We start from the raw sequence: 17520 nt of genomic DNA, 5'->3' as shown, positions 1-17520 counted from the left end.
TAAGAGGAGATCAGGAAAGACTGGACAGTTTCCAATAGGTACTACATTCAGCACACAGCATATTTCCAGAATTTTAGCACATAAGTATAACAAAGCTCGTTTATCATGCCTGTAACATTTTAACATACATTAAGTGGCAGTGTGCAATATTGATCAGTTTACTGTATGCATGGTCAAGGAATGAATACTGTATCTATTATTCTGCATTTCTGTTTAGTATTTGGAGTCAAAACCATGCTCAGTTCAAGTAGCTGTCTTTGAGGACAACACTATGTGGTAGTTTGGAAAATCCCCACCAGCAATCGTCACATGGCCAAGCACCAGGGACATGCCATCTTCCTCATGAAGTGTTGCACATTGAAGTTTTTAAACAACAGCAAAAGTGTGTGCTGCTTCAATACTAACTGGCTAAACTGAAGAGGTGAGGGTGAGTATCGAGTTATGCACAGATTGCCCAGCCAGTAACAGCACTGACAGCAAGCAGCAAAGTTCCAGGTTCAAGATGAAGTGTAGAACAAAGTTTTAATCATCCAGAAAGTTTTAAAACAGTGTGTACAAGTTCATATGAATAAAAGCTGCAACTGAAATACTGAGCACACAGCCACTTGTTTCACTATGAATGTAGCCTCTCCACTGACAATACACTCTGCAAAACCATTCAAAGGCAAAATTTGGGCCCACTTTTGCAATCCACTGCATGGTAAAAGGCTCTCGTGTTTCTTAACTAATGCGAAATTCATATCCAATGCAATATCTGTACTATTCTCAAAATATGACATAACACACAGCAGAAACTATACATTTCCAGGTATGTGTCCCCACTTGAAAAAGGACCAATTTATCATACTGCACAACACATTGGGCACTGTCAGTATTTTTGCTGTCATCTGTATAACTGTGTGCAGTCACCTGCTGCTGCTGCTTCAGCTTGAAGACTGGTTTGATACAGCTCTTCACGCTACTCTGTCCTGTGCAGCCTTCTTTATCTGCAAATAGCTACTGCAACCTACATACAGTTGAACTTGCTTACTGTATTCAAGCACTGGCCTCCTCTACAGTTTTTACCCCCACCCCACTCCTACCTCTATTACCAAACTGATAATTCCTTGATGCGTGAGGATGTCTTCTATGAACCAGTCCCCTATTTTTTAGTCAAGTTGTGAGACAATCTTCTTTCTTCCCCCAATTTTATTCAGTACCTCCTCATCAGTTATCCGACTTTCACATCTAATCTTAAGCATTCTTCTGTAGCACCCCATTTCAGATACTTTTACTACATTCTTGTCTATACAATTTTGTGTCTACGTTTCACTTCTGTACAAGGGTACACTCCGCTGAATTACTTTCAGAAATGACCTAGTACTACCTAAATTTGAATTAGATGATAAAATATGGCCACCCTAACATGGATTTCTCCCAGGAAGCAACAGCAGGTCCAATTTCCACAATGAGAAAAAACAGTTATTGAATTTGGATTTGGCATGAAGCCCTGATTTGTCGCCTTTAAAGCTACATATGAACGAGAGAATAGGGAAAAATTATATACTGCCCTAAGAGAAAGGGGAATGCCTGGGAAGATGGATAGATTGGTTGGGATGATAATGAGGCATGTGACAAGCAGTCATAGTTTGAAGAGTACTGTTTGGAGCTACCAGATATTCACAAAGATGTACACCATAGACACACACTGGCATGTCTTCTTTTTAATGTAGCACTGAAACATGTGCGAAGAGATGCAAACTGTTAGTGAGCGGTACAACCTTCCTCATGTTGGTGCGAATGTTAGATTATGCCAATGATACAGACATAACCACAAGATCTTGGAGGAAAATGGATGAGTGGCTTACTGTATCAGAATAGACTGCTTAGAACATGGGACTAACAATCAATGAGTTTAAGAATAAATAAAAGGCTTGTGGACATGCTTGCTCGCGCACCCACATGTACACAGTCGGACACTAGCACCTGGAGACAGTAGAACCGTGTGTGGAGTTGCTCTTGTGTGAATGTGTGTAGTTTTCTATTTCTGAAGGATTATTTTTATCCAAATGCTTAAATGTTTAGCAGTATTTTTCATTATGCCTCTCTGCGACACAATATCTCCTCTTTGTGGTGAGTAGCAATCTATCCTTTTCAAATTATTGTTATTCCATCCTGAACTTTCCACTATTTGAAATAGTAGTTAACGAGAGTGAGGTGAGACGGGCATGTGGCACAGGTGTGTGATAAAGATGTGCCAAAAAGATACTAACAAGAAATCCCAGATGGCAAAGAGAGTGCAGCCAATGACAAACAATGTGGGTGGGCAGTGTTGAAGAAGTGGTATGGAGAATGGAATACAGGAATTAAAAACACTAGCACAGAATAGGGCATCTGGCAGAAAACTGCTGAAGAGGTATAGGATCGCAATTAACTGTAGAGTCATGAAAGAAGTTAAAATAGTTCTTTTTTCAAAAACACTTTTCTTGTTAATATATGTTTTTATCCACTCTACTTCAATTGTCATCAGTTTTTTTCTGGCCAAATAGCGAAATTCATCTACTACTTTATTATGTCTCCTTTCCTTTCCCTCCATAACTAATGTGTAACATCAAACAGCGATAAAATAAATTAAATTTATTGTTGTTCCATTAAGTAAACATTCTTGGGGAGGGGGTGGGGGGGGGGGGAGGGGTGACTGAGGGATAGTTGTTATTAAATTTATTATTCATGATCCTATTCTCTGTAAATATTTTTCATTAATAAATCAAATGTATATGAAATGAACTGCATATGCACAATTAGTGGGACTCCGTCATAAGTTCAAATGAGCATGTAAAGGGCCTGAGTTTATATTACTAATACAACACTCACTGTGAAGATGACAATGATACAACACACAAATGTCAATGAATGATAATTTAGCTCACACACCACAGGGAAAAAAACTAGGACCTGAGGTACTGGCAGAAGTAAAGCCGTGAGGACGGGCCATGTGTTGTACTTGGGTAGCTCTATAGGTAGAGCACTTGCCTGAGCAAAGGTCCCAAGTTCGAGTCCTGGCCTGGCACATAGTTTTAATCTGCCAGGAAGTTTCGCTTAATAGGGAAATTTGCAGATTCAGTTTCTCTCTAGTTCACAAAAGAAAAAAATTTCTGTGACTTGTGCATGTTTCTAACCAGCCTGCTACTGACTTAACATCTCCATCGCTGTTTATTGCATCCAGCACCTCACAAAACCTCCCCTGCCCATCCCCTTACCATAATGACGTAGAGCCTACAAATTAATTTATTCTCCTGTCATTCTGTGGTAGAACAATTGCATATAGGCATAGTCCGCATCAATTCAGGCAGCTAGGAAAAATCTTACTTTCACAGTCTCGGCTGTTATTGAATTTAGCGTGTGTTAAAATAAAGACCTAAGTAAGGAACACACATTTTTTTGTTTCTTCCAAAAGAATTTCTGCTCTGAGATACAGTCCTCCAAAGATGACACTGTGCATATCATTTTGAAGATGCAAATTTAGGAAGAAATTTTAAAATGCTGTATCCCTGGAACAGTTCTAGTTATTTTGTTGTTTCTTTTATTTGAAATATAATTGCTTTACGATTAGAAAGAAATCTTCATTTGGACTTATCTGTCAAAGTCCTTTTACTATAGTGTTCTGAACATTTTTATATTTAACATTTCACAAATGTCAAGCCATAAAATTTTGATTTTTTTCTGTTGGTTAGTACCATACAGTTCTACATTCCGTGGAAAGGAGAGCTTCCACTTTTAAGCTGAACAGGTTTTATAAACAACTGAAATTTTTGCCATACATAAAACCTGTTTTCTTACCACCTTATCACATAACAAGCTCATAAAAATCAAAACCTAGCCTTATTTAACATAATTTTAATTTTGAAAGATGAGTAAGAGACTCATTTTTCAAGCATTTTCAATGGTTGCAAAATGTATGTGAAAAGTCCAAAGACTTAAAGATTTCAATTTATACGACTTCAGACCACTCTGTTTTGTACTGAAATTAGCTCATCAATAAACTAAAAATGTTTTCCACTGGTTCAGTATCTTGCTTTGATATAGAGTGATGCCTTCCTGTTGAACCTAGAGGGCCTGGAACACTTACAATCTTCAGAACATTGTGAACAGGAAGTGAGCACTGATGGCATTGTTGCTGTCCTTCATCTGGAAACCTATATCCAGCAGCTGGTCCACGTGGTAGCATCAAGTTCACTACAATTTTGTTTAACTCATAACTGATGTATATAATCTCTGCAATCCACCAGTCGCAGTCATACACACATGCCACGTACATACTCCTTCTCAGGTTGTGAATCTGAATATTATCCTTCTGTTTCTGAGGTGTTTGCCAAACAAACAAAATTTCTTCTTTCTTGCTCTTTAGAGCACATGCAATACGAGTTTGCCCTTCATTTTGAGTCCAAAAATGTGTCTTCTGAATTCCTTTGACAGGAGCAGTTTGTTTGGGCCATTCTTCTTTTTTCTGCTCATGGAATTCTTCGAGTTCCTCTTTGGACAAAAGAGTGAGAGCTGTGGATGTGTAAGATTTCACGACTCTCTTAAAATTCTCAGCATTCTGAATCGCAGCTGTATTTGGGCTGGAAAGATTATGTTTTGTAGCATGGTGCTCTAGCAGGGCTCCCACACCATCACGAGGCCCCTCTCCATGACTAGCAGCACTGTATGGCCAGTCAGATTTTTAAAACATCTAGGGAAATACAGAAGCGTCCGATCCAGCCCGTCTGCTTTGACCCATGACGTCACAAATATGGTGGAAACAAAAACAAACACACACACTTTCCACAAGAAGCCTAATGACACTAACAGGACAAGCGCGGGAAATGGGGTGTTTTGGGTGGGGGGCAAACTAAATATAAACAACGTGTAAGTGAAGACAGCCATGCATGAATACCCACCCACCTCCCCAGGTGTTGTAACCCCTGCAACCCATAGAAGATAAAGATGCTTCAGTAGCTGATTAGTGTTTCTTGTCTTTTTAAAAAAAAAATCTCACGGGATAGAACGAACAGATCAGAAAGATAAATATAATAAACTAAAACAGAAATTGGAGGAAACAGATAATTAAAATAAGTAATAAGTGTTTTTAAATTTAAAAAAAAATCTCACGAGATAGAACGAACAGATCAGAAAAGTAAATAAAATAAGATAAAACAGAACTGGTGACAGCCACACTCAAACCAAACTCCGTGCCGTCATGACGTCACACACGACAACACCCTTATGTCATGGGTCAAAGCCGACGCGTGGGATTGGACGCTTCTGTCGACCCACATCTAAAAGAAGAATTTTGCACTTTGCCAGCAAATCATGTCCTGTGTCATCACTTTTAACTGCAACACTAGTGGTCTTGTTCTGAAAATGTCACTCCTGTAAAATTTGAAACCTGGTCATTACTCCAACGATAGCCTTGTACTTCTTGCAGGTGAATTCCAGACCAGTTCTCAGCAAAATCACAGTGAAGCAGTAAACAGTTCTTCAGCCTGTACACACCCTTTCAGTTCTGCAACGTGTTGTTGTTGCAATTTCTTCAGAGGCTTGTGTGTTACTGCTGACACTGACCATTTACCACATTCATCAAAGAAACTGTCAAAGGCAACAGTTTTCTTAATCAGTTCATTTTCTTCCAATGTCACATGTAATTTCTGCAGAGTTATCAGCTACGTCTTCCAGGCCAAGTGTCTGTAAAGACAGTCCTCCCTCTCCAGGGCAGTCACCACATTCTTGAAACAAGCAAGTGTCTCGCCTTACATCACAGACTACTAATGACTTCACGTGCCCAACCAAGGCGTCATATGTCACTTGCTCCAGTAATTTCTTCAAAGTTACCACACAAAGTTCACAATTCGCGCACTACACACATAAACAGACATCTCTAGGTGGGTGTGGAACTACCCACTTAGGTTGTATTGAACAAAATTTTGATCTTCCAATATGTGGAGTTGTATAGTTGCTCTCATAAATTGAGAAAGCTTCTTTAATACTGCGAGTCACATACCTCTTCACTTTCACAACTTTTTGACCTTTAACTGTTTGGCACTCTGGCGAGAACAGTCCCATTTATCTTCCACATAAAATGACTGCACTATTTGAATTTGAGCTGCTTCTACAAGACAACCATAATAGGGATCTGGTCTCCTTCTACAGACCTCACCATTTCTTGATTTGTCTACCATGTACTTTGATACTGATGGAATGTGATTCAAAACTGTTTTCTTTGAAAATGTCTCTGCAACAACTGTTAAAACTTGCACGTTTTCACTATAGGCTGCACAATATTCAACAGGTGAATTGATATTTGTGAAAAAAATCCTGGCAAGAGGTGCAGGAGCACTTTGGTTCATTTTCTTCTGAAGATAGAATTTCTACTTTGAACAGTGTTGTCAGTTTTGCTGTAGTGTATTCATCCATAGCTATAGTAATTTCTCTGGGCTTTCTTGATGCATAGAACTTATGACTCTACTTCACTGACTACGGTTTCATAACAGGGCTAACACCTACCTCTAGTTAACTGATTCGAGGTAATTCTTCCTCTATTGAAGCAAAATCTGCATCATCTGCACCATGGGAGGCTCACCTTGCTCAGATATTATCATTGTTGTTATTCCGTCAAAACATTTAGAACACAAAAAGTCGGCACTCGTAACATCTTCACTTTGAAACAGAGTCTTCAAATGAGAACACTTATTCCCACCCTGAATAAAGTCTTTTTTTGTCTCATATACACTCCTGGAAATTGAAATAAGAACACCGTGAATTCATTGTCCCAGGAAGGGGAAACTTTATTGACACATTCCTGGGGTCAGATACATCACATGATCACATTGACAGAACCACAGGCACCAGAGCATGCACAATGTCGGCACTAGTACAGTGTATATCCACCTTTCGCAGCAATGCAGGCTGCTATTCTCCCATGGAGACGATCGTAGAGATGCTGGATGTAGTCCTGTGGAACGGCTTGCCATGCCATTCCCACCTGGCGCCTCAGTTGCACCAGCGTTCGTGCTGGACGTGCAGACCGCGTGAGACGACGCTTCATCCAGTCCCAAACATGCTCAATGGGGGGGCAGATCCGGAGATCTTGCTGGCCACGGTAGTTGACTTACACCTTCTAGAGCACGTTGGGTGGCACGGGATACATGCGGACATGCATTGTCCTGTTGGAACAGCAAGTTCCCTTGCCGGTCTAGGAATGGTAGAACGATGGGTTCGATGACGGTTTGGATGTACCGTGCACTATTCAGTGTCCCCTCGACGATCACCAGTGGTGTACGGCCAGTGTAGGAGATCGCTCCCCACACCATGATGCCGGGTGTTGGCCCTGTGTGCCTCGGTCGTATGCAGTCCTGATTGTGGCGCTCACCTGCACAGCGCCAAACACGCATACGACCATCATTGGCACCAAGGCAGAAGCGACTCTCATCGCTGAAGACGACACGTCTCCATTCGTCCCTCCATTCACGCCTGTCGCGACACCACTGGAGGCGGGCTGCACGATGTTGGGGCGTGAGCGGAAGATGGCCTAACGGTGTGTGGGACCGTAGCCCAGCTTCATGGAGACGGTTGCGAATGGTCCTCGCCGATACCCCAGGAGCAACAGTGTCCCTAATTTGCTGGGAAGTGGCGGTGCGGTCCCCTACGGCACTGCGTAGGATCCTACGGTCTTGGCGTGCATCCGTGCGTCGCTGCGGTCCGGTCCCAGGTCGACGGGCACGTGCACCTTCCGCCGACCACTGGCGACAACATCGATGTACTGTGGAGACCTCACGCCCCACGTGTTGAGCACTTCGGCGGTACGTCCACCCGGCCTCCCGCATGCCCACTATATGCCCTCGCTCAAAGTCCGTCAACTGCACATACGGTTCACGTCCATGCTGTCGCGGCATGCTACCAGTGTTAAAGACTGTGATGGAGCTCCGTATGCCACGGCAAACTGGCTGACACTGACGGCGGCGGTGCACAAATGCTGCGCAGCTAGCGCCATTCGACGGCCAACACCGCGGTTCCTGGTGTGTCCGCTGTGCCGTGCGTGTGATCATTGCTTGTACAGCCCTCTCGCAGTGTCCGGAGCAAGTATGGTGGGTCTGACACACCGGTGTCAATGTGTTCTTTTTTCCATTTCCAGGAGTGTATAACTCTTTTATGGACATGCAAATAGTCAGCACACTTCACTCTCATCTGGCCCCAGTCAGAAGACATTTCAAACAGCCCTTTTCACAAAACACACAGCGACTGTGTCAACTGGCAAGTTCCTCACGAAAATACAGAACTCACTAGATGGTCTCAGATTTCTTAGAAGCCTCTTCAGTAAACAAATTAGCACTGAACAACTACAATACAGAAACCTGCAATGATCAATCACAACAAAGAAACTGACAAGAAACAACAACAAAGTGTAAGAATTATCTGCAACGAAGAAAGTGAAAAGAAATAACTGCAACAAGGAAACTGATAAGAAATAACTGCAAAAAAGAAAGTGATAAGAGATAACTGCAAAAAGAAAAAAAAAATGATACGAAATAACTGCAACAAAGACAATAAATATTATAATAAAGAAATTAGTAAGAAACAACTTCAGTGAAGATATACATTAGCCCTGAAAGTTTAAAAAAAATTATTTTTAAAAATATAACCTGTCCAAAAAAAAAAAAAAAAGTTTTGTAAATTATAAAAAAATTCAAAATGTGACAGTAAAAGAACTTTGGCAGATATGTCCAAATGGAGCATAACATTGTAATCATAAAGCAATTATTTTTCAAACAAAAAAAACTCGAACAAAATATCTAGAACTGTTACAAAGATACAGCATTTTAAAAAAATTTCCTAAATTCACATCTTCAGAATGGTGTTCGTAGTGTCATCTTTGGAGGCCTGTATTTGGGGGTAAGGATTTTTTTTGGAGGGGGGGGGGGAATTGTTTCTAACTTACTGCTGAATTTCAACATATGCTAAATTCAATAACATCCAAGACTATGAAGGTAAACCCCCTGCCTGAAGTGATACGGATTATGCCTACAGTATAAATCAAAACGCAAAAGGTAATGTTCCATAGCAATTTATTTATCTAAGGTGACTTACTAAACACTTTTCTTCTAGCAAGGCTATCATCAGACAAAAACTTACCATGGGAATCAGAAGAATGTAGCACACTAGTGAACAGCTTTAATAAAGAAATTATAATTTAAAGGAGTTAAGCAAAATTTCCTAGCTGAAAAGACATTGGTAATTCCATGTATAAAGTTCAGATACATATGTTTCACCATCACAACCTCTAAGATCGCATCTTCCTTCATGCATTTACATTTGTGGCCATATCACTATAAAAAAGTCCTGCTCCTGAACTGCCCTCTAGTTGTGGGGCAGAATTCTGTTTCACAAAGAAACACACAATCCCCTTAACTGATCTTAGGACTTTGAAATAAATGTCTGCAGTCAGCTGAGTCCTGTTGATTACACAACCCTTGTATTTTTTGTTATGTACGTTCAGCACTGATCAGATGTATCACATCCAGTCAACCACGTATTAGATTACTCTTCAACAATGCATTTTTGGAGTTTTTCTACCAGGTAAAGGAATCTAAATGAATGACTGGAGTAGAAAACTCTGCTAAGTTTGCACTGGACACTAGTTGAACAACAAATGACAAATAATCAAATGTGCACACTTCACAGAGCTGCAATCTGCCATTGTCCCTCTGATCATGAGCCAAGTTATGCGCTAGAATAATGAGTTATTTAACTCCATTCTTGGGGCTAGTAGCAGTATAATACACATAGAAAAATTTTGAGAGAGATGTGATATGCATCAATTGCCCAAGGAGAATATTCAGTAGGCCTCAGCAGCACAGAAGAAGTTATAGATATTGTGTCTATGAATACACTGATTTCAATTAAAAATCAGTCAACTGAAGAAGTGTGGCAAGCAGAATGAGTAGGGAGTAGTAGGTGTCACAGACTAGAAAAAATCCCACCCTCAACGTACATCTCTCATCACCATGACAATCTTTGTAATATATAGCCTGCAACCCCATAACACAGGTAGGGGTCTGGCATCTTTCCCAATATTTTTAACATTTTCATGGTTACAACTTTCACAATGGAACTACCAAGTTTTGTTTCATACAGTTAACTCATGGAAACCCTTACTTACCTTTATCTGTATTTTGCAAGTAATATTAATGACATTCATCCTATTCTCAACATGAAAGTGGGAAACATTACCTGGAGTGAAAGACACCATCTAAAGAGTGTGAATCCCTCCAGGCATGAAGGTTGTTAACTTATTGTGTTAAGGTTTTCGCAGTAATCTCACCAAATAGCTAAGATCCCACTCTTTCTTGTTGCAGTTTTCCTTCTAAGGAAGTGGAGTACATGGCTGGCACATTGTTTATAACATTTAAATGTTGAAAATTTGTTGTGATGTAATTTTTTCTACATTTCTCTTCACTGTTGGTAATCAAGAGAGTTGGAAACCGGCACACAATTTTTAAAATTATTGGCTGTGGAACTAGGACGTGTATGTGTTCATCGTCATATCTTTATAGACACCAGTCGCACAAACACCAAAATGCCACCGTTCCTCTAATGCATTGCAACAGTTAGCCATGAGTTGCGTCCTATGCGAAAGTTCATAAATCAGATGCACACTTGTTCTTACACAATAAACGATTTATTTGTGGTTCCAGTATGAAATCTGAACATATTCAATGGGTGCCAAGAAATGCAAAACCTGAAAACCACACGACCATACAGCGTGAATCAAGTTTTATTTAAATACGAAACAATTTAACATTTTCAATTAGCAACGAAAAGCACACAGTCAAAACATGTACTGTTAGGTAACTATTTCAGCTAGAATTCATACACAAATATCATGCTAACTTAGTAAATAAACATACATCTGTGAAAATAATTTCCTGTTTTACTTCAACATGCACATGCAGCACAATCAAAAGAGTCGCGGTTCTACACTGAGCTTACCTTCATTCTGTTCGTGATAGCAATGTTATTTTTATCTTTCAGCGGTGAATACGTTCCCGGACGCACCATGTTTACGGGTAAACTGACACTTCAGCACTGATAAACAAACAAATGTCAGCTCTCAGCTGCTTCCTTATCTCTACAGGCCTTGAACAACTAAAGCAACGAGACACGACCCCCACCACGCACCAAAGACACTGTAATCGATAACTGGCGACAGGAAACAGCGCATTACGGATGTATATGAATGTGCATCTTTTCTATTGTCCTCGCGAAAAGTAGAATGTAATATCAAGAAGGTTGAATGAACGGTCTCCTATACACAAAGATTTCCGTAAAAAGTAGGTACATTTTGTACTGACAGCATGTGCTGGATTTGTTTTTTACTTTATGTTTTCTTCTTACACGCAACGCAGTTTGATCCGACCCTATTTCACAGCACATAACGTCACGTTCTTATTATCTTAATGCATTATGAACCCGTTTTCGTTGTGTCCATACACTGGCCCTGAATATGAATCAGTTTTGTACGACCATAGACTCAAAATTTCGTGTAATTAAACACTACCTTATCGCAAGTTACTGAGTCGTTTGCTCTAATGATTGATTTTGATTTTTGTTGGCTCCTGAAATTACCTTTTGTACAACTACCCAGTTGTACCACAGGATACATCATTGTGATTAATACCTACAATTGATGAAATAATTGATCGTTTTCGTTAGTTTTTTCTGTGTGTTCCGCTTCTTAAAAATCCCAGTAATTCCCAGATAATCTGGTCTGATAGAAATAATTTCATTTATTTCGTAAGTGTGAAAAACAAAGTGATGAATCTGAATAACAGCCACAGCGACAACTGAAAATATGCCTATAGAGTTTTTAAGTTTAGCACACTTATAGGACCTATATAAATGACACGTAGTTGTTCGAATTCACCTTATGTATAGCTTCATCCGTATCGCTATATTTGCCATTTCTACGTAGAATTTTAAGATTAAAACAGAATAACTTCAGTTGTAGTGCTTAGATTGATCAAGTGTTAAACTAAAATTCTCAAGCACGTTATTAACGCTTTGAATTAAGTTTTCTAAATCTTTTACTTTCATTTTCAGTTAGGTCTTCACAACTACAAACTAGATGCATTTCATAGATCACTGGTATCCATTTATTTATAATCTCTGTTCGAGATGGATCAATCTTTACACATCAATTCAATTAAGAACTACTTCTTCGTCATATTTCTGGAATACGAAATATTAAATTGAGGAAACTTCGAAACGCATTGTCTACTCCAACAGCAGATTTAATTTCAACAGTGTTAGGCAGTCTAGTACCTGACATGGTTATCTGGCAAGTGATAGAAATTTTGATAGCATAAATTCAAAATTAGATGCCATTCTCATCCAGTTGTGCCAGTTTGGAGACAGCTTCATGAATTTCTTTTTAACTTGTGATCTCTGAAACACCACTCATAAATTAATCTTAAGCCATGTTCGAGATGAATCAATCTTTGGTTCTTTAACGGAATTCTTGCCCGGGAATATCTAAGACGTCTGCACTCTCCAATTAACAAAGCTCTTAGTGGAGGATACGTTTCTGGATTTGCTGCATAGTGCAGGCCTAATATTAACATAAATAAAAACAACTTTTTTGTCGTGTTTCTGGAACCTGAAGCAGATTAATCGCAAGCAGATTATTCGCACCAACAACAGATTTAATTTCAACATTGTTACAGAATCTAGTGCCAGACTTTGTTATCTGCCAAGCGATACATTTTTCGCTAGTACTAATTCAAACATACATGACTTTTCTGATTTAAAGAGACCTTTTTTTTTGTTTTCGACCTCATACAACACCTATTTTGTTCTCCGTATTTGCATTTCACCCTGGGCATGGTAGGTTACACAACGATTTACTCTCTTGAGTTGCTTTCACGTCCGAGGCGCATTTCGGCATTGATAGATTATCGTGCGTTAACACAGTCAAATGCAAAATGTTATGATTAATGATAGTAGACAGCCGCAAAGTTAGAGCATTCATAAGCGAAGCAGTAACATACCTTCTTTCCTGGGCATGACGCGAGCAGCAAAGCGCACGTACAGATGCACAGTTTGCTGATTTTTTTGCACTTGGTTGTCAACAAACCTCAGCGCGTTCTAACGAGCGCTCGAAAGACCCGCTGTTGACAGATCGAAACTCAAGTGCATTAAGGACTGTGTTTGTTTTTTGTTTACGGCCAGAATACTACCGGTGTTGTCTACTTTCCGCCTCCCACTGTCATGACACCCGTTCCAACGCGGCACGGCGCGACATCTGATAGAAGAACGAGTCCGCTGGAATTATGTATAACAACGCAGCCAAACAGACCTCGTCTGCTGAAATATCGATCGACCGCCTGCGCTGGTGCATGTTACAATGATATAACGCTGCCGGACTATCTCTCGGAAAATTACCATAGTTCGTTGCCAGAACAAAGAGTGGCCAACGAGTGTGAGAGTTCGGAAATTACCAAATTAGATTAAAAGAACTATTTTTACTTTTGATAAGATGAAACAGAGGTCAGTGCAGTCACATACAAGAAAAACAGTGAACAAGCACTCTCAGAAAATCTATAACTTGTTCAGCGCCTTTATTCAAGCATATTTTATTTATCAAATTTATTTTTATTCATAAAATAACAGCTTATAAGTTTAGCCTTCTTCAGCATAATTTTGAGCACTTGAGAAACATATTGATAGGTGATAGATAATAACAGAGTGTACTATATCTAGAACTGGATGAGTAAAAGCATAAACAGATCAGAGATTAAAGAATATGGAAGCTATTCTAACATGAGTAACATCAAACGAAACAATATTAGTACCAGAATCCAGGCACACTCCATAGGAAGTGAGATGATTCCTTACTCATGGAAATGGAGAGTTCCTCACGGAGTGGACATAGAGCATCTTTACAAGGAACCTGATTGTGTAAGGCTGGCTAAAAGAAAGCTATTTCGAGATTAATGTAGAACGTCCCTGACACGTGATTAGGAAGAATCTGAACATTGGTGGAGGGCTACACTGCATGTGAAACTCGGGACACGAAGATTATACAAGATCTACGTCTGCCCTATCCTCATTTCAGCAAATGTGGCATACAACTCTCCTAATCTCAATGTTATTCCTTGCTCCCAAATCCCTTAGCCACAAACATACCACTTGACTCCATATCCAGCATCCTAAACACCTAGTACACTTTTCCTAGCGCTACACCCCACGTAACTCAAAATTTTAATCCATCAGTCATAGGGCACTGTAACCAGCTGCTGGACATATATCACCGCACTCTGCCTTCCATCTCGTCAAATTCTTTCCCATGGTAATTTTAATCACATTTATTTTTCATGCTGTGGGTGATCTCCTAGCATTTACCCAACTCATCAAACGTAACCTATAGTTCATGCCTCATCCCAAATGCAGACTCCCAGTTTCGTTCACCTATGTCTGCGCTACCATATCCTTCTCTCATGCGGGCCATGGTATGGTGCTTCGACGACCAATCCACCTGTCATGAAATATGCTATTCAATTCCGCTTCAACCGCACGCGAGCTATGTGCTGGAGATCCATCATGTTGGAAGTACATCGCCATTCTTTCATGCAGTGAAACATCTTGTAGTAACATCGGTAGAATATTAGGTAGGAAATCGGCATACATTGCACCATTTAGATTGCCATCGATAAAATGGGGGCCAATTATCCTTCCTCCCATAATGCCGCACCATACATTAACCCGCCAAGATCGCTGATGTTCCACTTGTCGCAGCCATCGTGGATTTTCCGTTGGCCAATAGTGCATATTATGCCGGTTTACGTTACCGCCGTTGGTAAATGACGCTTCGTCGCTAAATAGAACGCGTGCAAAAAATCTGTCATGGTCCCGCAATTTCTCTTGTGCCCAGTATTGGTAGCCCTGCGCTTGCTATACGGACGTCTGTGTCACAGCTCTCGTACAAGATAATTAATTTAAGTAGTAATAAACTGTTTTTAACACTTTAAACTAATTAATTACGTTAATTATAATGCTCTTCAAGCGTACCATTAAAGGTTTTTGTGTTACTCGCGTATTTTCACAGCAATCACGTAAAGTTCGTTTTGTTTACATATCGCGGCCAGGCCGAACTTTTGAGCTTTCAGATTAAACTTCATACCGCAATTTTAAGTGCATTTACTTATCGTTTAGTGTGCTAAATACGTTTGCTGCCCCTTTATATCTGCAGAGTATAGTCATCTCTTAAGTAATTTCCTGTAAAAAACTTCTGAACCACTGTTTGCATAGTCACGAGTTGGCCTAATTTTTCGTACACGTATTTTCATTGTTTTCCGGTAACTTAATTGTCTTTCTGTCACTAAAATCGATTTGTACCATGCATGTAAAGTGCCTGACGTGCCGTAGAATCGTTAGCTCCGGGGTCTGGTGTGATGGATGTAGTAACTTTTTTCATTGGGGCGATTGTAGTGGCGTGGGAATTGGGAAAATGAGCGAGACTCATCAGTGGTTCTGTAGGCTATTCAGTAGAAATAGAAAGATTGTGGAACAGGAGGGGAAAATTGCTGCCCTTCAGGCTGAGTTAGATGAGGCTAAGCGAGAACTGGGCAGGTTAAGGGGGAGAAGGGTAAACAGGGGTTGGAAGTGGCAACAGGCATAAGGAACTGGCCAAGAAATTCTTCTGACAGCTTTGTTATTAATGTACAAAATAGGTTTGACCTGTTGCCTCAGTCAGAAACTGATGAGCCTCTTACAGAAGTAGATGTAGACAGAGCTCTACAAGCTTTCAGCAGCAAATTGAATAAGAATGTAGGGAAGTATGCAAAGAGAAAGAAAGTCTTGTTGCTAGGTAGTTCGCATGCTAGGGGTGTGGGCCAACTTCTGCAGGATGCATTAGGGTCAGAATACCAGGTCACAAGTTTTTTCAAACCTAGTGTTGGACAGGCAGGTTACAGAGGATTTAGGTTCACTATGTAGAGGCTTTACTAAGGAAGATTCCGTGGTTATTGTGGGTAGACTGGGCAACAGTATTGACAGAGATCCGGGATACAGCATAGAGTGTGACCTGGCAAAGATTGCATCAACATCGAGTCATACCAGTGTTGGGTTTGTGTCGGTTCTGGAGCGCCACGACTGACCTCATTTGAGCTCTTCTGTCAAGAGAGTTAATTTGGAGTTGGAACAGCTACTTGGATCTGGTGCAGGGTCACACATTGGTGTGGTTCCTGTTGATTCACTCTGTAGGTGGGACTATAGTAGACATGGCCTACACCTCAACAAGAAAGGGAAGGGTAAACTGGCTGGGCTGATAGCAGGAAACTTAAAGGGGGGAGGAACTACATCTCATGGTGGAAACTCTTTTTTAGTGTAAGATCAGTGTCCAGTGGGAAACTCATCCAGGCAAGTACTACAGATGTTAAAAAAGTTCAAGATACTCACAAAAGTAAAGTGAAAAATAATGTTAGTATATTTCATCAAAATACTGGGGGATTGAAGAATAAAATTGATGAGCTTCTGCTTTGTTTAGAAGATATAGAAACTGGGAATGTAATAGATGTACTATGCCTGTCTGAGCATCACATTGTCACTGATATGCAAAAGGTTAGCATCAATGGGTACAAATTAACTGCACATGTAAGAAGAGATAATATGATGAGAGGAGGAGTTGCCATATATGTCAAAAGCTTCCACAGTGTAAAAAATTTAGAAACTAAAAAATTTTGTGTAGAGCAACATATGGAAGCATGTGCCACTGAACTTAAACTGAATGATGGCACTTTCATAATTGTAACAGTGTATAGGCCCCCCTTAGGGAACTTCCAGCTATTTCTAGAAAACTTGGATGCTTTGTTGTGCTATCTGTCAGACAGGGGGAAGCAAATTATCATTTGTGGGGATTTCAATGTTGACTCCCTGAAAGAGTGTAATAGGAAGAATGATCTTGAAGTATTACTCAGTTCTTTCAATTTGAGCTTCGTCATTGATTTTCCTACTCGGATAACAAAGAACAGCAGTACATTAATAGATAACTTTTTTATAGACCAAGATAAGTTTAAGGACATAAATGCTTATCCTGTTGAGAATGGTCTTTCAGATCATGGTGCACAGATAGTTACAGTACATGACATAGCTCCATGTAGTATATCAAATCAGACTTTCAAAGCAGTGCATTCAATTAACAATATAAATATTGCAAATTTTAGGGAAAGCCTACAGCAACTAGACTGAGATGGTGTATAAGGAACCTGATGCAAACTTGAAATATAACTTATTTCACAATACATTTTTAAGGGTATTTGAAAATTGTTTTCCCAAGAAAATAGTTGAACATAATTCCAAGAAAACATATAAGAAACCATGGTTAACTAAAGAAATAAGAATATCTTGCAACCGTAAAAGAGAACTGTATCTAACAGCGAGAGGGAGTACTGACCCCAAAATTGTTCAATATTATAAAAACTATTGTGTGGTACTAAGAAAAGTTATTAA

At 39.9% G+C, this 17520-nt stretch overlaps 1 protein-coding gene across 2 annotated transcripts in view; it reads right to left on the bottom strand.

Moving 5' to 3' along the window:
- LOC126194797 (5'-3' exonuclease PLD3-like) overlaps window positions 1–13198 on the bottom strand; it is an 85353-nt gene extending 72155 nt beyond the window's left edge. Inside the window, exon 1 of one of the 2 annotated variants that reach the window (XM_049933108.1) lies at window positions 13062–13198. Coding sequence is in view for 1 of the 2 variants with exons in the window: in XM_049933107.1 (XP_049789064.1) it covers window positions 11005–11073 (69 nt within the window). In the remaining variant the exon portion in view is untranslated. Of the gene's footprint in view, window positions 1–11004; window positions 11147–13061 lie in introns of those variants that run through there. The other variant, XM_049933107.1, reaches the window with a different exon arrangement.
- Window positions 13199–17520: the final 4322 nt, after the last annotated feature.

The sequence above is a fragment of the Schistocerca nitens genome, chromosome 7 (assembly GCF_023898315.1).
Source record: "Schistocerca nitens isolate TAMUIC-IGC-003100 chromosome 7, iqSchNite1.1, whole genome shotgun sequence".
In the NCBI taxonomy this organism is placed as follows: domain Eukaryota; kingdom Metazoa; phylum Arthropoda; class Insecta; order Orthoptera; family Acrididae; genus Schistocerca; species Schistocerca nitens.
Note: the sequence above shows the minus strand (reverse complement) of the source record. Positions and strands in the feature narration are given on the sequence as shown.